The sequence below is a fragment of the Ochlerotatus camptorhynchus genome, unplaced genomic scaffold (genome assembly GCF_037179485.1).
Source record: "Ochlerotatus camptorhynchus isolate MF236.1 unplaced genomic scaffold, CSIRO-AGI_Acam_v1.1 ptg000494l, whole genome shotgun sequence".
NCBI classification, from domain to species: Eukaryota; Metazoa; Arthropoda; class Insecta; order Diptera; family Culicidae; genus Ochlerotatus; species Ochlerotatus camptorhynchus.
This window is the reverse complement of record NW_027040979.1, coordinates 329,258-352,551: the sequence shown is the minus strand read 5'-3', so window position 1 is coordinate 352,551 and position 23,294 is coordinate 329,258. Positions and strand designations below refer to the sequence as shown.

The window sequence follows — 23,294 nt, the reverse complement described above, 5'->3', positions numbered from 1 at the left end:
GGCCTCCGGTTTTTTTTTAAAAGTGGGATATACTTGCAAATACCCATCAATATGGGTATTTTTGGAATCAAGGTGATGTCCAGAGGCCAAAAATTGATATCCGACGCCATTTTGAAATCCAAAATGGCAGCTTCCGATTTCATAAAAAGTTGGAAATACTGACAAATCCCATCAATATGGGTATTTTTGAAATCGGGGTGATGTCCAGAGGCCGAAAATTGATATCCGACACCATTTTTAAATAAAAAATGGCGGCTTCCGGTTTCATGAAAAGTGGATAATACTGTCAAATACTCATCTATATGGGTATTTTTGAAATCGGGGTTATGTCCAGAGGCCCAAAATTGATATCCGACGCCATTTTGAAATCCAAAATGACTGCTTCCGGTTTTATATAAAATTGAAAATACTGTCAATACCCATCAATATGGACATTTTAGGAATCTGGGTGATGTCCAAAGGCCGGAAAATGATATCCTATGCCGTTTTGGAATTCAAGATGATGGCCATTGGGTTTAAAATAAGTGGCCAATTCCCTTAAATATTGGTTATTTCGGAACGAGGATGACGTATAGCTGCCGAAAACTGATGTCTCATGTCATTTAGGAATCCAATATGGTGACTATATCGTATAATATTTAACATATTTTATAAAAAAGGTGGCCACCATATTATATTTCAAAATGGCGTTGGAAATCAATTTTAGGTCTTCATGCGTTACCCGATTGCCACTAAAACCCATATTTTGAGGTATTTCACTGGTTTTTAAAACCAATGGCAACCATCTTGGATTCCAGTTAGGTGTCGGACATCGATTTTCAGCCTCAACACGTCGTCTTCTATCCGAAAGTAGCCATATTGTAGGGTATTTGAAACTCTGTTTGAAACTAATGGCTTTCTTGGATTTCAAAATGGTGACGGACATTGATTTTCGGCATCTACATGTCGTCCCCGTTCCAAAAATACTCATATTGCAGGGTATTTGCCACTTTTTCTGAACCCGATGGTTTCCACGTTGGATTCCAAAATGGTGTAGGACATCGATTTTCGGCTTTTACCGGCCGTCCCCGTTCTGAAAGTAGCCATATTGTAGAGTATTTGACACTTATTCTGAACCCATTGGCCACCGTATTGGATTCCAAAATGGCGTCGAACATTAATTTTCGGCACTTACACTTTTTCTTAATCCGAGTGCCGCCATGTTGGATTTCAAAATGGCATCGGGTATCGATCTTCGGCATCTACACGTCATCCCCGTTCTGAAAATACCCATATTATTGAGTATTGCAAACTTTCTGAACCCAATGGCCGGCATCATTGGATTCCAAAATGGCGACGGACATTAATTTTCGGCACTTACACGTCGTCCCCGTTCCGAAAATACCCATATTGTAAGGTATTTGCCACTTTTTCTTTGGATTCTTGGATTCTAAGATAGTATCATACATCATCACAATGGTGTCAGATATCAATTTTCGGCCTCTGGACATCACCCCGACTCCTAAAATACCAATATTGATGGGTAGTTGACAGTATTTTCCATCTTCTATCAAACCGGAAGCAGCCATTTTGGATTTCAAAATGGCGTCAAATACCAATTTTTGGACTCTGGACATCACCCCAATCCCAAAAATACCCATATTGATGGGTATTTGACAGTATTTCCCACTTTCTATGAAACTGTAAGCCGCCATTTTGGATTTCAAAATGGCGTCGGATGTCATTTTCCGGCCTTTGGACATAATCCCGATTCTAAAAATACCCATTTTTAGGAGTTCATATTTGATATCAAACATCCCTATTCTAAACATAAACTGCTCGGAGTACTCCGGATACTATCCGGAGGGAAAAATAATGGATAATATCCAAGTTAAAATTATCCAGATAATTTTAACTTGGATATTATCCGGAGGGAAAGAAATGTGGATAGGGATAGACTCCGTTTATTTCTATCCACTGGATAGGTCTATCCGGATAATTATATTATCCAGGCCTATTTCTTTACGATTTTTTGCAGTTTTAAAGCAAACCGGAAGTTGCCATCTTGGATTTCAACATGGGGCGAAACATGCATTTCCGGCTTCTATATGTCATACCGTTCCGGAAACTTCCATATTGAATGGTATTTGACGAGTTTTCGCAGCTTTTCAGCAAACCGGAAGTCACCATATTGGAAGTAAAAATGACGCCAAACATGCATTTCCGGCTTCTAGATGTCATGCAGGTTCCGGAAATACCCATATCTTATTATACTTGGAGAAAAACCCTATAAAAAAGCTATAAAATTGTCTCGGTTGATAAGGCGCGAAAAAAAGACCAAACCACCCCTCGCCTCTAAATACTACGTAACTTTTGAATGACCCCTTACGAAAACAAGAATATGATGGAAAATAATTCTCTATTCTGCATAACTCGAGAACTAATCAAGCAAATGGAACCAAATTTGGCATGTGAAGGTATAAGGAGATGGTCATAGGGGGTAGCGCCTTAGATAAGAGGGGGGGGGGGCTACTTACAATAAAGCAACTCAATCTTATATGGAATTCCGAGCAAGGCCGGGCACACTCAGCTAGTTTCATATTTTATGGCATTTACAATGATATCTTATGATCAGGAAAGACAAGCTATTTTGAAATACATCAAATTCTAAGACTGCATCGGGAATCGAACCAACATGGTCTTGCTCTATTTCTGGAACTTATTACCGAATGAGATCAGTCCTTAGATAACAATACTTTTTCGGATAAGAACAGTCAAACGCTTGTGTTCATTCTGCTGTTTTGGATATGTGTATGTAATTGGTTCATTCTTGCGAACGGTTCATCCAAAAAATTCAAATCGGACGTTGTTATGCGGGTGGTCGACTTCCTTTGCCCTTAAATGCTGCACAGTAGGCCAGGCCATTTTGATATAGTTTGCGCATCTCTGATGTTCAAAATATACCAAACAGACAACAAAAAGGATGGAGGTATGTCTATCATTTTCCAAGATGCTTTCATGAACTGGCTGTGTTAGTGTTAGATTATATTAGATTAGAAGGTCATGCAATTGCTCATTACAGCTAAAATGTTATTATTATGAAACTATGAGATATTATAACGATATTTTTAATTTGTTAGATGTAGGACGAGAAGGTGAAGTTTATATATAGCACATAAAACATGTCAATTCCGCTTCTAGAGTGTCACAATTAGTGATTAGCTATAAAGATGAGCGCTCACTCATCGCGGTAGCTCATTACAGTTAAAACCGCTTATTGTGACCCTATGAAAGCAAAATTGACAGGTTTTATGTGTCATACACTGGGGGCAAGACAGCTGTACTCAGAGTAAATATATTTGCAGCGAGTAAATTTGAGTTACTCACATTTACTCAAAAATTAACAAAGTAGTCTCGATTTTCTAATCAAAGAAAATATCGTTTGACAGCATATTTGGTTTTCAACACAAGTTTAAAACGATAAACAGGAATGATATAATCGTTAGGTTTTGTTGTAGTGATCCACAAGATTCGATATTTTGCACAAATTAGACGCTGTTGATTGTGGTATATTATGTAGCTGCTCATTTCAGGCCAGATTAGGTCAGCTCTGGCCACCTTCGTGGAGTTTGTTAACATTAAAAATCATGCCATGACCAACAACTGAATACAGTGCCGTCATCATCTGTTTATTGCCTCAATTTTTCGCCCGTGTTTTATGTATATCCAGCGTCTAATCCCTAAAGAATGGTCGAGTAACATCATAAATCGAATAGAGCATTCTATGAATTTATAAATTGCATAATAGACAAAAATAATATTTTGCCAAAAAAGGAAGGCACTAGATTCTGATCTTTTTGAATAACATACAGGAATGTATTCTATTATATTTATGTATTTGTATAAATTACGTTATCACCGAGTTTCTGGATTTATAAAATAATATAAATGCGAACTACATTGCTCTAACGTTACACACAGAATGAGTTTATTGAATAATTTTAGCTTAATTCCAACCTATGGAACCGCACTATAAGTTCCTACACAGAAATTCCAATTGAAACACACTGCTGCTCTGCTGAGTCGTTCAGGTCCGAGGTCCACGATGGTGATTCTTCGTCGTTCTTGTTATATGCTGCGTCGTCAACTACGTGAATGTAGTTGCTACGTGCTATCGATGGTGGTGATCGTCGATGTTGAGCTTAAAATCCAATGCAGTTCCAATACTGTTAAATGTGAAAATGTTATACATATGAGAAGTAACTGAAATAATTGTATTGTATTTCTTTTTAAATATGTTAGTAAAAGAAACAACATAAGTATTGGTACCATGTTAAATATATTACTTAAATTCTCTTTGGACAAAACGTCGAGTGCTATCATTTGACAAACGATATTTGCTCGTTGTAAGCAACCATAAAAAGGTTGATTTCTTAACAACTTTTACTGTTCCAGTGCAGTCTCGAATTCGGAAACAGTATTTACCTCCAACTGAACTGCTCTTCAAATTTAGAGAGTCACTGCAATTAGGAATCAATTCTCCTGCATCATAAATTATGTTATTATAATCCTCATTATCTTCCGGATCATTCTGATCTTCTGTTTCACTTAAGAATGCATCTTCTATTTCATCAATATTAACCTCCCTATCCATGTTGTCACCTCCAGTTCCAAGTTCTTCATGATCTTCCATGTTAAAATCTTCAGCTTCCACATTTACGAATTCTATGTCTTCTGGTGCATTCATTTGGAAATTGATTGAATCAGTCATATTTATATCTCCATCATTGATTCCTATTTGTAACAAGGCGACACGAGCTGTTTTTTGAGCTTTTTCAATTGTTTGTATTATGCTCTCATCAGAAGGAAGAATGTGTGCCTCTCTTCGCTTATTTTGTAGTCGTTTCATGGATGGAAAATTTATGTATTCTTTACGAGTATGCATTATTCGCATTTTAGTGTGAATTCTCTTTAATTTCTCCGTCAGCTCTTTTGCAGTAAAGTTGATAACCGTTTGTTGAGTAGTACCCATTGACCGTAGCTGTCGAAATAATTTTTCGCACGGTTGGCTTGATAAATAAGATACAACAAATTGCTCAGGAGCATTACTGTTTCGACAATTTTGCATGAACATGATGAGGCTATGGGCGTTTAGTTCCAAACAATGATAGGCATTGGTTGACACACAAAGCTTGACATTATTGTAATGATCCTTCAACCAATTTCTCCAAGCACGTACAATAAAATTAGCTGTCCTGAAATACATAATAATTGTAACGAGTCAAAAATGTGTTGTAAAAAATCAGCGTCTATTCGAATACATACCACAAATCGTGTATTCGTTCTAGGGGAGAGATGTCATCTTCGACTAAAGATCTATACATAAGTCTCATCAAATCCAAAAACAATACTGTTCCAGTACTCTGCAGAATATTGGACTTCAGATTACTGATCGTTTTTGGGTTGATCCACTTCAATATTGGTCCAAACTTCATTTTATCTTTAATCTCTACATCTGATAAGCAAAGAAGATGATTATCTTTACTATGTTTTTGAACAAGTTCCTTCAGGTGCATTGTTGTGATGATATAATTTCCTAATGAAAAAAATGTTTTTAAACTTAAGATGTACCTTATAAAATTAAACGTTTTACCTATTTTGAGGTCATTCCTAACTAGTTTATTCCGGAACTTGTTAACTGTATGCACCATATCTTGGATGTTGACTGGCATTCCTTCTACCTAGTCAACCCGAAACCACCATCCCCAAGACGATGCTGTGGCTTCTTTATCTAATCCACACCGTAACTTCATAGCCTTTAACAAGCGAGGATCACCGTCAGATGCGTGTGCGACAACTTTAATGCCTTCTTGGCGTAGCAAATCTTCCGTGCGCTTCCATCTATTCAAAACATCATGGTATCCGAATTTATTATCTGAGCACGCGTGGTATAATACATACGGTGCTGCCTCGTTAACTAGCGGCAGTGCGAGCTGAATGTATGCGTAGTTTCCAAAAGCATAACTTTTTACATCCTCCATCATTTTTTGAGGTGTTGATGCTTTGAACAAGTGTTGCTTAGGCAACCCGTCCGAATCGAATGGTGCAACCAAGCCTCTAATTGAATCAGTCATATAATCATATTCCGTGGCTGCGGTTATTCTTGTAGCATCTTCACACAATGCCACTACCAAGGGATAATCGTTGTCTTCAAGATACTTTTTCAACCCAGCGATGTCTAAGCATCCCTCAAAAATATCAAGCGTGTATTTTCGAACATGCCGATGGATTGTTTTCTTTGACATTGTTGACATATTCATAGAAGTTTATTCGTAGTATGAATTACCAGCTGTGAGATATTCAAACGCCATAATGTCCTTTTCTATATCGGTATACCTTCTAGCATGTGGGTTTGATCCACTGATTCTATTATGCATAGAACTTATTGCCCGGAAAAGAACGGTATCGTTTGAGCTTTGATCAATGGAATTGTTGCTACAATGTTCACTTTCTAGAATAATAAACTTTGTTTATGCCTGTATGTGTTTAAATTTTATTGTTTTTAAACCATACCTATTTCGATGAATGATTAAACAATTCAATTTCTACCGGTGCAACGGTAGTTGTATCGATACTAACTGGCTCAATGGTAGTAGCTGAATCTACGGCTGTTGTTTTATTGCGGTACCTTTTGCTCAGATGAGCCGAATCGTCTCTTTGATTTCGCTTTCGGTTGGGTGTTATGTCAGCTATCCGGAAATGTGAATTAAAATGCCCCCAGGTCATACACAAACTTCACCTCCTCTACAAGCAACTTACAAATAAAAAATATAGTGATAATAGCTCATAGTTTCATTGTTTCGAAACGTAGCATTTTGGCTGTAATGTGCATTTGGAACACTGTTTATAAAGATCGTCATGTGAATCCTCCCATATCAATTTTTCGAGTAGAAATACTAAAACTTGGAGGTTTTCACTTTGAATAACGTAGACGTAACATTTGATCCACTTTGCATACTTTTATGTGATACGTTCATTATGCGAAATGTCCATTATGCCAAGTGTCCTGATATGAAATGTTCTTATGCACAACGTCTTTATGGGAAATGACCCATTCCGATCTGAGCCTCTGGTGGTGGTCAGCCAGTCAGCCATAGGGAGAAAACAATCAACGGTAGGCACAGTCAGTAGCCAGCGAGTGTCGTCGTGAAGAGGAAACACGTTTGCTGCCACGACATGACTGACTGGATGACACAACAGAGCCGTAGCAGAGTGTTGCAATAATGGATGCAAGCAGTTTGTGGTTCTACAGCATCTGGACGCATGGGTGGCATTGCATCTGTCTGCTCGCTGGGCGGCTGGGTTGACTTCGACGTTGACCACATTTAATATCAGACCGTCAATTGTGAACCAAGGGCTATAGCATGTACCGACATTATGGGTGGTATTCAATAAGCCTCAGGAAAAACAAAACTGATGATGAATTTAGTGTAGCAGTATTGGAAAAAAATGCTTTACTGAGTAACACCTAATCAGCGATCCATCTCACGCGAAATTGAGGTAAAACTATGCCCTCCCCTCCCATTCGTCTCATTTTTCCTCTACCTTATACGTGGCTTATCAAGTGTTTATTTAACCCTCCCCCTCCTTTCCCTTTAATGTATGGTTGACATGGAAGACAAGCACTATTAAACCCTGGGAAATACCAAGAAATTTGAAGCACCATTCATTCTCGTCGATAGCTGTCCGGCATTTCATCCAAACTTCTTCCATTCCACATTAATTGGAATTTATGTTTCAATCAATTCTCATTCAATCTCCGTTCAACCCTGTGCCGGATAGCTGTTTCACGCCAACATCGTTGACATCGTGTTCTGGGAAGGACCTACCTCTTTCCCAATTCTGTGGTCACTCACGAAATTTACCACCCCGTAGCAGGAGCAACAGAAGTAGCAGTGACTACGAGCTTTGGTGAAAGTTCATACATCAAACCATTCCACATTCCTCCCTTGAACCATAGGCGGAGCAAATTTACCACACTCTTGATTGGCATCCTTGTGTTCGTTATATCCTGGGCTCGGTGTATCCCTAACGTACCTATCGATTCGTTGGCACTTTGTGTGTGAAAATTACCGTAAATTAAAAAGGATGTCTTTCCGAGCGAGAGAGGAAATGGATCGGCTTTCAACCTGACAGGACGACCGACCGTTTCTGATGGTAAGTTCAATCGTTCTATCTGAACTTCAACAGGCTCAACTACATGGCTTCACAAAGGTAAGTGAAAATTAGAAACCACCAAGTCACGCTTTACTTACTCCTATGTAGACTTCAATCACGTTTGATTTTGCCTTTCATCATGCATGCTTTTGCTTTCCTGGCATCAGATCTGAAGTACGAGTGATTACCATGCTACATGGTTTGAGAGTGTTAGTTCATTAGACTCTACGCTGGAAAGGTTGTTTGTTAATTTTGAATTTCTTGTTTATTTTATTCGCTAGCTACACATTCCGCAAGGTTGCGTGGTGAAAAATATCCGAATCAAGCAGAAACTTGCTCGACTGCGTCACCAGCAGCAGGTTCTGCAGAGACACCTGCAGGAACTCGAGGAGGCCCCCAATCCGGATCCTTCGGCTATCGAGCAGCACCACAAGCGCTATAGTGAGTATTTTTGAATAAGTTGAACGTTTTTGATGACGGCACGAATCGAACGTGCATTTATTTTGCCATGCTACAGCTTGGTGACTTGGTGAAATGGGAGCGAAACATCGCTTGAACTGTTACTGCACTCATTGGCGGTACCTAATCAAATCGAGTGACCATTTCTTTCGCCAGTCCCAGAAGTGAAGTCACCACGCTTCGGGCATACCAAATTGGTAGGTTTTGAAAATAAATGCTCGTCGATTTGATGGTGTTTATCGTACGGGACCGGGAATATTTCGGAGCCCGTCTGTCTTATGCAGAATGTATTTGTAAACAAAGATGTACCGTTATGTTTACCCGGATTCCGTAGCCGTTATTATAACACCTGGTGTTTGGTCATAAAGATAACATTTGTTGTCAGTATCCTTACTACCAAAGATCTGGCAGCTACGAATAGGGAAAAAAGAATACTGGTTAAAACTGTACACGGATTTTGGGTTGTTTTCCATGAGTGGGAGTTTCGGTCCTGCACGATAGCCACCAGAATAGTGACTGGATAAATTAATGAGTTTAAGAGAAGGAAACACGCCTGTAATCCATGCCTGTTTGCCAGAGTTTATTGAAGTTTTGAACTGGTCAACTTTACACTTTGATAAAAAGACTGAAATCTATTTTCGTTCATTTTATTCTTTAATCACTGTCATCATCTTCCATCTTCAAAAGCATTTTAACATCGTGCTTTCGTTCTGTTTCCTTTCGATACCCTGAAATTATGGGATCCGAAGAAACTAGTAAGCCGTTAAATACATCTTCCCAATTTGCCACCCGGGAACATTTACGAGCATGATCCTTTCTCAATCGGCGTATCTCCTTATTCATGTGTTCCTGTGCTTCTTCAAACATTCGACCAATCGGATGCATAGCTTTATCGATGATTTAATGCCCATGTATCAGAACTTTATGCAGTGTTGTTGGCATTCGGTACCATCCATACAAAGACATATAGCTGTGCTGTTTCGTAGACAAAGCTTTCGAATTTATTCTTATCGATTTCTTCACAGGATGAGATGGCAATTAATACTGTTTGCCACCGTTTTATAAATTCTTTGTTGATACCTGTAATAGCTGCGGAAATATCAGCGCTCGCAAAAAACATTGCTGTTTCCACAACTCGCACGAGGTTTATCGACATGAAGGCCCAACTTTTGCTGAATGCGCAACTTTGTTGCTGTGAATTCAGCCTCATCCCCCGTTTTGCACCATTTCATGAAGTCGATCCTATATGCAATATGTCGCATGCATTCAAGTGTTCGGATCCAGCAATGAAGCGAACTTATACCATTCTGGAGCCGTTCTACTTGAATTTTTCTGGTCTTCATGTTATGAATGCCGTTAAATGCCGCCGAGGTTGCTCCGCAGAGGTAACATCTCTGTGCAGATGATGTGTTTGTAATTACGCTCACCACCTTCCCGTGCACCATAGTCATCGAAAGATAATACTTAATTTTCAGTTCAATCCCATCCAGTAAATATGTGAATTCCGATAAGCTGTTAATCTCGGTGGGCATTTTTTCATGTTCCTCTCGAGTCGTATTTGCAGTTTCCCTTTTGAACTGGAGAGAAACTGGCCTACAATAGCGGGTTGATGACGGTCTCGGGTTGTCCCATATTATAACATCCCCTGAAGCAAATCTTAGAGGTACAATGGATGTTAAAAATGCATGACTATCGAATGAATCAGAATTAGAGAATTTTTGTTTATATTCTGGAATTCCCTGGAACAAATGAATACAAAAAAGGGGGCAACTTCAATTCATAGTGTATGAGTTCACACTAGACTGATGCAAAATTTGAAATTTTTGCTCCACAGTGCTCAAATGGTTCCAAATTGGGCCCTGATTAGCCTCCCAAAATTTGAACTCATTTAGTTAAAAACTGACTTGGCACAAACCATTTGAAGTTTATATGGGAATTACTATGGAGAAACCATAATTTCGGTTCATATCTATCTCAATATTCACCAGTTCACTCTACTTTAAAAAATGACAGCTGAGCTTGTTGAAAATTTTCTCAGCTACATTTTTGTTCAAGACCACTTTTCGGTCATATGTAAGGAACAAAAATTATTAATGATTCAAGTCACTGATGTCTTATGATTATGCTCAATCAACTGTTCAGTAGGAAAAATGGTGTTTCTGGGGCGTTTAATAGAGCACACACATCATGGCTACTATTTCACACTGCAGAATTCAGTGTTGCCCACAATACAGTTGCTTAATCTTGCCATAAGATTATCAATCTCTTAAACAATTAACAACTATGTTTGGCTGAAAAATTATGTTCTGCAAAGTTGTAGCTAATAAAATTCCCATTTGAATAGTAAAAGAAATTGTTAACAGTACAATATGTAAAAAGGTTAGAAGGCAATGAACAAAAAGTTTTGTTTTCTAATATTAATTTCCATATAAACTTCAAATGGTTTGTGCTAAGTCAGTTTCTTATCAAATGAGTTTAAACTTTCGGAGGCTAATCAAGACCCGATTTGAAACCGTTTGAACACTGTGGAGCAAAAATTTCAAATTTTGCATCAGTCTAGTTCACACCATTAGTCATCGATTATGGATTGATGTTATGAGTTCGATCCAGTTAAAAAATATTCCCATACATTTTAATTGATTCCCGGCTCGATAACAACGATCGCGCGTAATCTATTGTTCGGTTAGTGTGGAAGGGTATTTATTTTATTTTTATTCATATTGACACATGATTTATTTAGAGGAAGAAAATAGATGCCGCTATCGCGAATTAGATTTGGTTTTGTTTATAAAAGTTGACTAATCCTGAGTGCTGTTTTGTACCTTCATGTCTCTTGTACCTTCATGTCTTTTGTACCTTCATGTGCTGTTTTGTACCTTCATGTCTCTGAGTGCTGTTTTGTACCTTCATGTCTCTGATTATCGGTCGCAGTGATTTATTGTCATGTCAGCTCGGTTGTCTAGTGCCAATTCTCAGATCGCATTACTGTCCAAACTTAGTTCAGATCTAATGTACTTTTTCAATCTAACCATAAATTCAAATAACATTTTTTTAAATTTTTGTCTATCAATCGGAAAAAATACCGGAACAAAACCAGAAATTTTGTTGCATCCTTGACACATATTGATAACCTATGTTAGTCCTAATTTATTTATAAAATTTATCCTGGTCTAGTATTTTAGATATTTTGTTCCATATTTAAAAATCTGGATGATTTCTAGAAGTGGCATAGTTTTGAAATGATTTAATCAAGATCTTTGAAACATGATCTTTAAAATTTATCCAAGTCTGATCTTTCACAAGCCAAATGGCAAAAAAACCGACTCGAGCTTCTCCGATTGGCATGAAATTTTGTTGTGCATCCCAAGTAACAGTTTAGCAGCCTTTTGGATTTTACACTGATTCATTGTTGTTTAATAATGGCAGTAAGTAATCTTTTTAGTTTAAATACAGCATTTAGAAGTGCAACGCGTTCTTGGTCAGTAGTTCAGCATTTTGCTGTTTTAAAAACCTTTTAAAGTCTGACGATAAAGTCAAAACGGGTCTTATTTAAAATAAAAATGAATTTAAAGCAGCACTTTATCCCTGTATAAAACTGTTAAGTTAGTCAATCTTAAACCTACTCGGTATTTTATTATTGATGCCACGACAAAATACTCCATAAAGGTATTTTATCACTATATAAGCAATTATAAAACCGTTCGGTTTCAAACGGGAACAAAAAGCATATATTGCTGCTTTACGGTGTCAATAAAGTGTATCACAAAACTCCCTAAGTTTACAAATTAAACTAAAAATATGGATCCACCTTGAGACAGAGAAAAAATAAATCGATTGGAGCTTTTAAACGAAGAATCACAAGAAAATGCCAAAAGATAGTCGAACAATAATACTAGCGATAGTAGAAGGTAGCGATGCTATCGACGGAAAGGAAAAGGACTCCAATTCCAGAACTTCCTGGAAGGCCCAGCAGCTCTGACTGAACCGGTCAACAATGACAGAGCAGCCGACTGAGAAGAGTGAGTGAATGCGGTTCACGAAGCACTGGAAGACGCTTAAAATTGATGGAAATACCCAAAACATTGTCAATGACGTTTGCGACACGATCTGAATAAACACAGACCAGAAATCGCGTTTCGATGATGATTCGAATAACATGCATCAGTGCCAAACTGGGACTGCGGAAAACTACCGACAGGAAACTTCAGAAGCTGTCAGTCAGCTGGAAACTGACTACCTACCGAACCATAAAAGGATCAACTGTTTCAAAAAATTCAAGCAAGCGCACATTTACTTACTCGGATCATCTGGGAGAAGGAAACCTTTTTGGGAACGATTGAGCTTCCACCTGTTCCAAGTTATGCAGATACACTTCCTGATTAGCTGCTTCCAATGGATGATAATCGCCCTTATCGAGGATTCTACGCAACTTGTTGATCCAACGCAGGAGTAGAAGCTCGGTGCAATGATTACGCAACAAAACTATCGAAATGTAAACAAAATTTGACGTTTAACTTTTTCCAGGCACCAATAATGTCGTCATAAAGGGCGAACACGAAATTATTGCGACACATTCAACAGGGCATAACTTTTTTACCATTGTGTAAAAATCAACCAAATTTTGCACACTTTCTCATTGATGTGTATTGTGTACATGCTGTCAAACTCGAAGTCGTGTTTTTCGATTCAACGAAAATGGATTTCCAAACACCTGGAATTTCCTGACCTGTCGCACCGGCAGTTGGGAAAAATGTTGAACATTCACCATTCAACCGTCTCCAGAGTGTTGAAGCGGTTCCAGGAGCGGTTGACGTTGGACCACGGCAAAGGAGCTGGAAGAAAACCGGGACCGGAGAACAAAAAGACGGAGGGAAAGGTGAAGCGGATGATTAAAGCAAATCCCAACGTCTCAAGCCGTGATTTGGCTAAAAAGATCGGCATGTCGCAGAGCTACGTCCAGAATGTAAAGAAGAGAGCTGGACTACATACATACAAGGTACAGAACTTCCCAAACCGCGATGAGCGGCAACAATCGACGGCTAAAACTCGGGCACGGAAGCTCTACGAGAAGATGCTGACAAAATATGGCTGCTGTGTGATGGACGACGAAACGTATATAAAAGACGATTTTAAGCAAATTCCGGGGTTGGAGTTTTTCACCGGCAAGAGCAAGTTCGATGTGGACGACAAATTTAAGAAGAAGAAAATGTCGAAGTTCGCCTCCAAATATCTCATTTGGCAGGCCATCTGCTCTTGCGGACTGAGGAGTGAGCCTTTCGTGACAAAGGGCACAGTGAATGGCGAGATCTACAAATCTGAGTGCCTCGAGAAGCGCCTTTTGCCGTTCTTGCAGCAGCACGACGAAGCTCCGCTATTTTGACCAGATTTGGCATCATGCCACTATTCTAAAAGTGTCCTGGAGTGGTATGAGGACAATTCTGTCCATTTTGTTCCAAAGGACATGAATCCGCCAAACTGTCCGGAGCTGCGCCCGGTGGAGCAGTACTGGGCAATAATGAAGCGGGAACTTCGGAAGAGCCAGAAGACAGTGAAAGACGAGAAGGACATGTTAAGAAAATGAAAAAAAAAACTGAGAAACTGGTACCGGATGACACTGTAAAGACTTTGATGGAGGGCATCAAGCGAAAATACGTTCAATTTTACACTCAAGGCTCCATCGATTAACTTTTCTTTTGATTTTTGAAGTAAATATATGTATAAAACTACCCTAAAATTTTGGTTTGATTCTAAACATTATAAGAAAATTGGCATGACATTTTCGTTGTCGCAATAATTTCGTGTTCGCCCTTTAAAACTAAACGGAATAGGATTAAGCAAAATGACCTCAGATAAATACAATTGAGTCTGCAAATTATCTTCATTAAAGCCAAATTAAAACGTTTTGTATTTGTTAGCGATTTCATGAAAACAAAATAACTTTTTCGCAATTGGCCTGTAGAAAATAAATTTTTATTCCACCGCCATATTGCTTTTACTACATTTGTTTTTCTACTTTCTTCATTTTTCAAGATTTTTTTTTCCATGAAAATAACTTTAATCTCATAAATTCATCACTGAGCAGTAATAGAGATTCCGAAAATTCGTTAAATTGAATTTCCGAAGGCGAACTTTTATTTTTCGAACCACATTTCACATTCGATCTAATCTGTCAACTTAAAATAGACCACATAATGAGAAATGCTTTGATAATTTTGGTAATTCTTTCACATTAGCTGAGGAAATAATAAATAAATTTGGCAAGATCTGATGATATTTATGTATTCATTTTTATCTTGACTGATGCTTTATTCTTACTGCAGTTAGCAAGCGTCAAAGGCAAATAGCACAAGTATTGATTTGCTTATCCTTGACAGATACGCGTATTTCGTCTACAATGTGCAGACTTCTTCAGTGTCTTGTACTAAATCGAAAATACTAACAAGTATTGATGCCAAATGACTTTTATTGAAGTTTTCATAAGGATTTCAGATGGGTTTCAATGCTTTCGTCGTATAACCTTTTTGCAGCAAATAAATCTTGAAGTGACTCGAAAATATGCTCTTCAAAACCTTCTTGGGGGTTGGCCAACTAGACAGATTCTAGTCTTAATGAGGTTTTGGCGGATGTAATAAAGGCAAAGCCGTCTTGACTAGGGTTTTATGAATGTTGTTTTATAGAAGCCTTGTAGTATTTCATAAAACGTAAAATGTTACTTGGGATATTTGTTTGTTATGGCCAATCATTCACATTTGAGCAACACTTTCTAAAAGTGTAGGTTATTCTTGCGCTGAGTGACCTACGATTTTAGAAATGTCTCCTTACGAATGAGTAAAAGTTACTCACTATTTGAGGTTGTTTCGTTTGCAGTGTGCAACCCATTATTAGCACTCGGCAGTCAAACGATGACTACAGTAAAATTTTCTCCGTTTCCTTTAAGCATTTAGATTAGCATTCTACGATCCAACTTTTTTTTGTATTTTACTGATGTATACCAGTAGACTGATGAATAGAGAAAAAAAACAAAGAAGAAAAAAAAATACTTAGTGGTACCGACTCGTCTCTTTGTTCTATCGATAATCAAAACGAGCGAGCATGGGATTGGATGATTACAACTAAAAAGTTTGATCAATTTTCATAAAATAACCATTGATAAACAACTAATCGTTTTTATACCAAACAAATGTTACATTAAATCTGAATAAAATGGTTTAATTGAAATTGAACTTCACTCATAAATGACTATGTTAGAAGCGTTCAAAACCTGACACTATTTTGTCACACATTTTTTTTTTTATTTGCACCCTAGTATAGTCTACAACGACGTAGTCCTACGTCAAAAGGCCAGTAAGTCGATTTCGCTTGCGCATGCAACGATAAGTGCGTGTTTTGGTGCTCATTTTAAAAAAAGTTAACAATTATGTCTTAATAGTCATAGGTTGAAAAACTGTTTATAAATTTAAAGAAGAATATGGAGTCAAATAAATATGCCCCGTATGTCAATTAGGAGCAATAGTGGATTTTTAACTCCATTTAAAAAAGGAATGTTACAATATTCAGAAATTTGTTTACACTAGCTTAAACATCGAAAATAAAACATGTGCAAGTTTTGCGCTCATTAAAAAAAATCAAAAGTTGCATAATTCGAGAATTTTTAGATCTTTCGTGAAATTTTGAGGTACACACTTAGAAAAATTCATGTAATTTAGGTGCTCTGAGACTGACATATACGAGCGTCTATTTTGACATAAAAATAAGTCATAATAGACGTGAAATTCAGCTCAATTAAACGTACTTTTCATCGAGTAACGAACTTTTAAGTCTCGGATTACTTAATTTTACATGACTTAGGTTATTTTACAAAATTAGGTATTTCTAGAAAAGACTCAATCCATAGGTACATACCATAGCATGCACCGAATGAAATTGTGCGATAATTATTCCTTTATCCAATTACCTAATTTAAAAAAAAAAATCATTTTGGGATTTCACCGACAGACAACTTTAGTCCTGTTTGTCCCTTTAATCCCCACTGTGTGAGGGGATGTCTTTACAAATTCTTGCTTTTTTCAAATTATATTAACATCAATTTGTAATACATTTGCAGATAACCTCCTCCGGTACTATTCCTCATGGGACAACGCAAACAGCCAACTACAGGAGCAGCATCACCAGGAAGAGAACTCGAACTATCACTCAGCACAAACGACGCCACATCCTCGAAGATGGATCAAGAAGCGTAGCAAGGACATCAATGACAAAGAAGATGCAGAGCTGCATGATGCAGATGCTGACAACCACTCCAGATAAAACTGCTGCCGCTGCTTGCACACTACAGTATAGTGGCAAACCTTGAACCTCTCGAACTTTCAATATCTCATCCGATATCTACCTCCAGCCAGCCGGCAGCCACATTTTTGCTGACTAACAACACGTGCGCTAGCATGCCGGATAGCGAGGAATGCAAGCGAATATGTATGTGCTTAAATACTTGACATTTTTCATAATACCTTCTTTTATAGTGCTTTTTTCCCTCGTAATCGAAACGAATCGGTGCTGTGCTTGGGAAGAGTGTGGAGGTGTAAAACCTTGAATCGAAGAAGCTTTGTTTAGGGATCAACGAGAAACTATCTCTCTCTCTCTCTTGACCAGCTCCTGTACTGGCACTGATAACGATAGATAGCAGGAGGAAGAGAAATAAAATATTCGAATAAAGGAGTCCGGGTTATAAATCAGAAAAAAAAGAACAGCAGTAAGCAGGAAAAAGATGAATACTGGAAGACGAGCAATAACAATAAAGAAAAACGAAGTCGAGAGGATCGCCTTCCCCATCGAGATGATAATGCTGATGAAGGGCTTTGCTTTGTGTGGCCCACCCATTTCACTCACCGTGTCGTATAATTTCACCTCCCATGCCGAAACTGAACTGACTATGACTTCTGGCAAAAAAAAAAAAGAAGCTCAACAAGAATCCGGAAGAGGGATAAGGGTTTAATAAATATCGGAATTGGAACGACAAAAAATTGAAGCTCTAGAATTTTTCAGCTCCACTGCTGCTTCAGAGAAGGGTGAGTGAGTGTCTTGCTTTTGGGGATGGTGGTCTGAGATGGGGTTTCCAGCTGGTTCCACTCTCGGGATGAAAAGAAAAAAAAAAAATGATCATATTATGACAGTAATGTCAATAATTTTTCTCTAATAGGATTATTTTGCATTTTTTCGCTGAAAAGTGGGAAGGGAAATTGGTTTCAATTAGGGTAAGAAAGTTTCTGGAAGGATGGTAATAAGGTTTTTATTTTCACTTTGTAAATGTTCTTGAGTGGAAAAGATGGCCACGAATCCAATTAAATGGATCAATTTTCTGTGTAGATGAATTGGATTGAATTAACTACTAATTATAGAATATTCATAGGCTATAATTAGAACATAACATTATTGCCTTACACCAAATATATTATATTAACAATATGATCCACTCTTTCGCTTAGCTGGCGAACCAAATTTTTAGTGATGAAAGCACCTCTGTGGCCAAAAAGGCTACCAATGTGTTTGTTTATCGTCACGAGGGGTAAACCAAATGAAAATTTGTTTAATATTTCAAATGAATGTATTTCAGTAAATTATTTTATTTGATGACAACAGTGACATGTCAGACAAATTTTAAAGTAATATACACAATGTAATTAATGAAAACAACGTGACTCTTACTTTTGTAATAAGTGCTATATTCACACCCCTCGATTGTAATTGAATAATTGTTGCTGACCTTTTTCAACGCTAGATGGTGCGTGAAGCAATATTTTGCGGGTCGCCATTGCAACATTTGGAAAAGGCATGAATGGATCATTTTGTTAATATGATATATTTGCTTACACCCTGGCACCCTACATATCTTTTTTATAGTATGAACACCCGCCCCGCACCGCTGATGTTAAAACTGGGTGGGGGTTCTAATGAATGTTTGAGAGGAAGGGCATTTTCTTCCGACCAAATTCAATATTATGCGCTTGGCTACCTAAGTTCAAATGAGTGCCTGTTCAACATATTGTATAAATAGTATTGTCAATGCCAGCCTTGAAATAACTCAAGTTTGAATGTTTTTCCCATGTCCTAGAATGTGGATACCTTTTTTTTAGGGTGAAATCTGTATCAATTCCCAATTTGTTTTGAGATTTAGAATTTTTCAGATTTGCAGAATCATTGCTACTTCACTGTCATTACTAATTCGGTTACTTAATATTAAGGATTCACCAATAGGACCTCAAACCATATGAACTTCACGTACTGCTAAAAAACATTTGAGTGACTCCAGTGGTAGACAATGAGCACACAAGAGCCATCTGAATGACAGTAGATGAAATATGCTTGTTTATTATGAACGGGAAATTTTTCCTGTGTTCAGGGACTACGCCACTTGCTGAGTACGGTGTTGGCAGGTAGCGGTTATAACGCTACCTGTCAACACCGTATTCAGGAAGTGGCGAAGGTGGCATTTGCCACCTATCAATTCAAGAATGGCGGAAAAATGCTCAAATGTTCATGGAACATCTACAAAGCTGCCTTATCTTTATTTTTCAAACATTTCTCAACTTCTACGAAGCTTCATTAGCTTCTTCCAAGTAATTTCAAACCAACCAAGATCTCACAACATTTATGACCTTCTTCAAATAAATATTTTTGAATTTTCCTAAAATTTGTGTGAAACAAAGCTCCGAAAACATCCAGTAAGTTTCCAAATCAAACCATGATGTTCTAAAAAACATGCTAAATTTTTACAGTACTCCGTGAGCTTCTGAAAAATTCCCTGAACTTCTGCGAAAATCATTTAGCTTCTACAATTCTGGCTAAACTTCTGCGAACTTCCTCGATCTTAAAATAGAACTCACCACTTCTATGAATTTTAATGGAGTTAATTGAATTGCTACATACTTCGCAAAGTTCTCAGATTTTGAATCATGATCGCTGCAGTTCTGCAAAGTTCCCTGAACTTTTTAGAATTTCGTTAATTTACTGCGACAGAGGTGCCGGTGGTTTAGTGGTAAGCGTGATTACCTCTCATCCCAGTAGGCCTGGGTTTAATCCCAGACGGCACCGCCGGGATGTTCTGAGGCATAACATCTCTGATCACGGGGGAAGTAAAGCCGTTGGTCCCCGGTCCACGAGTTCATGAGTCGATAGCTAGGGTCCAGGTGTGGGATCTGCCTCCCTGGCGTCAGTAGCATTGGTGCTCAGCACGGAAAACAAGATCGACGGAAAACAAAATCAAGGAAAAAAAAAAATACTACAAAAATTCCTGAATTGCTGCAGCATTTGCTGATCTATTTCAAGTCCATTAAACTTTTATGAAATTTCTTAAAATTAAATAAAGTTCCATTAACTCCATCAAATATTTCGAAACTTACATACAGATCCCAATTCTACAAAGTTTTCCTGAATTTTTACAAAGCTCCCTGAATTTTTCTGAAGCTCTACGCAGCTCCACGAAGCTCCCTGAATTAAAAGTTAATTTCTTATATTTCTACGACGTCCACTGAATATCTACAAAGTCCCTGAAATTTAAAAAAAAGTCTCTAATAAAGTTAAAGGAAACCCCTCCTTGCATCAATCATATCTTTCGATGGATAATTCGTCGAACGAGGTTGAAGATATGATCACGGTGCTACAGTGGAACTGCCGTAGTCTAGTGCCTAAACTAGACTCGTTCAAATTTTTACTTCACAATTCTGATTGTGATATATTTGCTCTCTGTGAAACATGGCTTTCTTCCGATAAAGAACTCAACTTCCACGATTTTAACATTATACGCCTGGATAGAGACGATTCTTATGGAGGAGTACTTTTAGGGATCAAAAAGTGCTACCCTTTCTACAAAATTTCCCTTCCTGCTCTATCAGGCATCGAAATCGTCGCTTGCCAAATAAATGTGAAGAACAAAGATCTTTGCATAGCTTCAGAATACGTTCCACCAAGAACCTTAGCCGTAGTCAACTCTGGAATCTAGTTTCGATTCTTCCATCCCCAGTATTAATTCTGGGTGATATGAACTCCCATGGTACTGGGTGGGGCGATCTATATGACGACAATAGAGCGGCTATTTTTTACGATTTATGTGACGATTTCAATTTGACTATTTTGAACACTGGTGAAGCGACACGTATAGCAAAACCTCCGGCTCGAGAAAGCCGACTCGACCTATCTTTGTGTTCAAGATCGCTATCATTGGATTGTCAGTGGAAGGTTATCAATGATCCCCATGGTAGCGATCATTTGCCAATCATCATTTCAATAAAGTGTTGCCCTCACTCTGCAGAACCATCTCGGGTTCCATTTGATCTTACAAGGAACATCGACTGGCAGAAATATGCAACGGCGGTGACAATCGGTGTCGAATCAATAGATGCGCTTCCACCATTGGAAGAATATCGATTCCTAGCCGATTTGATTTACAAAAGCTCACTGGAAGCACAAAAAAGAAAAGTTCCAAGTGCACCCTTTAAAAGGAGACCAGCCACACCTGGTTGGGACGAAGAATGAACAAAATTGTATGTAGAAAAATCTGATGCTTTCAAAGCTTTTCGTAGACACAAAACCTCCACTTACTTCGAGGAATATTCAAAGCTTGAGACAAAGCTGAAACAATTAATCAAAGCAAAAAAACGCGGTTATTGGCGCAATTTCGTCGAGGGACTCTCACGAGAAACCTCAATGAACACCTTGTGGAGGGTGGCTCGCAACATGCGTAACCGCTCATCTTCTAATGAGAGTGAAGAATACTCCAACCGATGGATATTCGATTTCGCTAAAAAGGTCTGTCCGGACTCAGTTCCAGCACAAAATATTCTTCGAGAAGCGTCTCCTAGCGGCGGCTCTCTGGATAGACCATTCTCAATGCTGGATTTCTCTATGGCTCTTCTTTCATCGAACAACTCCTCACCGGGAAGCGATATGATTAAATTCAATCTTCTGAAAAATCTCCCAGATATCGCTAAAAGACGCTTGCTAGATTTATTCAATTCCTTGCTAGAAAACAACATTGTACCGCCTGAATGGAGACAGGTCAAAGTAATAGCCATTAAAAAACCTGGCAAATCAGCGTCTGACCATAACTCATACCGTCCGATTGCTATGCTTTCGTGCATTAGGAAATTGTTGGAGAAAATGATCCTTCGGAGACTCGATCACTGGGTCGAATCAAATAACTTGCTATCAAATACACAGTTTGGGTTCCGCAAGAGCAAAGGAACAAACGATTGTCTAGCGCTGCTTTCCACAGATATTCAACTGGCCTTTGCGCACAAGGAGCAATTGGCTTCAGTATTCTTGGACATTAAGGGGGCTTTTGATTCAGTTTCCATTGAAATTCTGTCAGACAATCTGCACAGATGTGGACTTTCCGGAATTTTAAATAATTTCTTGTACAATTTGTTGACAGAAAAGCAAATGAACTTTTCCCTTGGACAACTGACAACTTCCAGAATTAGCTGCATGGGCCTGCCCCAAGGCTCATGTCTCAGCCCTCTTCTTTATAACTTTTATGTCAAAGATATCGACAACTGTTTGGCAGAACAATGCACGCTAAGACAACTTGCAGATGACGGTGTGGTTTCCGTAAGAGGTCCACATGCCGTGGACTTGCAAGGACCATTGCAAAATTCCTTAGATAACTTGTCTTCTTGGGCTATGAATCTAGGGATCGAATTCTCGCCGCAGAAAACTGAACTGGTAGTGTTTACTCGAAAGCGGTACCCAGCCCAAATGCAGCTTAATCTTTTGGGCAGAAACATTACCCAATCATTGTCTTTCAAGTACCTTGGGGTCTGGTTTGATTCAAAGTGCACTTGGAATGCCCATATTACGTATTTGAAGCAAAAAATGTCAGCAGAGGATCAACTTTCTCCGTTCAATTTGCGGCACATGGTGGGGTGCTCATCCGGGAGACCTCATAACGCTTTATAAAACAACTATTCTCTCTGTTCTAGAGTACGGCTCTTTCTGCTTTCTCTCGGCAAGAAAAAGTCACCTAATAAAATTGGAACGAATTCAATATCGTTGTCTGCGTATTGCTCTAGGCTGTATGCACTCAACGCATAACATGAGTCTCGAGGTTCTGGCAGGAGTAACACCCCTCCAGAACCGTTTCTGGGAGCTCTCTCTCAGAATACTAATCAAATGCGGAGTGACGAACACACTTATAATTGCTAATTTTGAAGAAATTCTTGGGCTGAACACACAATCTCGAGAATCTACCACCACTACATGAAAACTCTAGCGCCTTCCGCAAACTTCAGGAACCTTGTTCCGTTTTTGTTGCTGAGCTGGCAGCAATCAACTTCGCATTGGGGATGATTTCCAACATGCCCGCAGACCATTACTTCATCTTCGCGGATAGTCTCAGTTCGATTGAGGCTATTCGGTCGATGAAACCAAGTAGGCACTCATCTTATTTCCTTTCAAAGGTAAAGGAGCAGATGAGTGTGCTGGTCGAAAGATCATATATGATTACCTTTGTATGGGTCCCCTCACATTGCTCAATCCCAGGCAATGAGAAGGCGGACTCTCTCGCAAAGGTGGGCGCGCAGGAAGGCGAATTTTATGACAGGCAAATTTCACACGATGAATTTTACCATTTAGTGCGTCAGAATACC

The 23,294-nt window shown here is 38.6% G+C and overlaps 1 protein-coding gene across 1 annotated transcript in view; it reads left to right on the top strand.

Moving 5' to 3' along the window:
* LOC135712600 (fibrillin-2-like) overlaps nucleotides 1–17,468 on the top strand; it is a 177,997-nt gene extending 160,529 nt beyond the window's left edge. The window contains exons 11-12 of the mRNA XM_065235551.1: nucleotides 8,478–8,637; nucleotides 16,760–17,468. Of these exons, the coding sequence (XP_065091623.1) occupies nucleotides 8,478–8,637; nucleotides 16,760–16,962 (363 nt within the window). The 3' untranslated portion in view covers nucleotides 16,963–17,468. The remainder of the gene's footprint in view (nucleotides 1–8,477; nucleotides 8,638–16,759) is intronic.
* The last annotated feature ends 5,826 nt before the right edge of the window (nucleotides 17,469–23,294 follow it).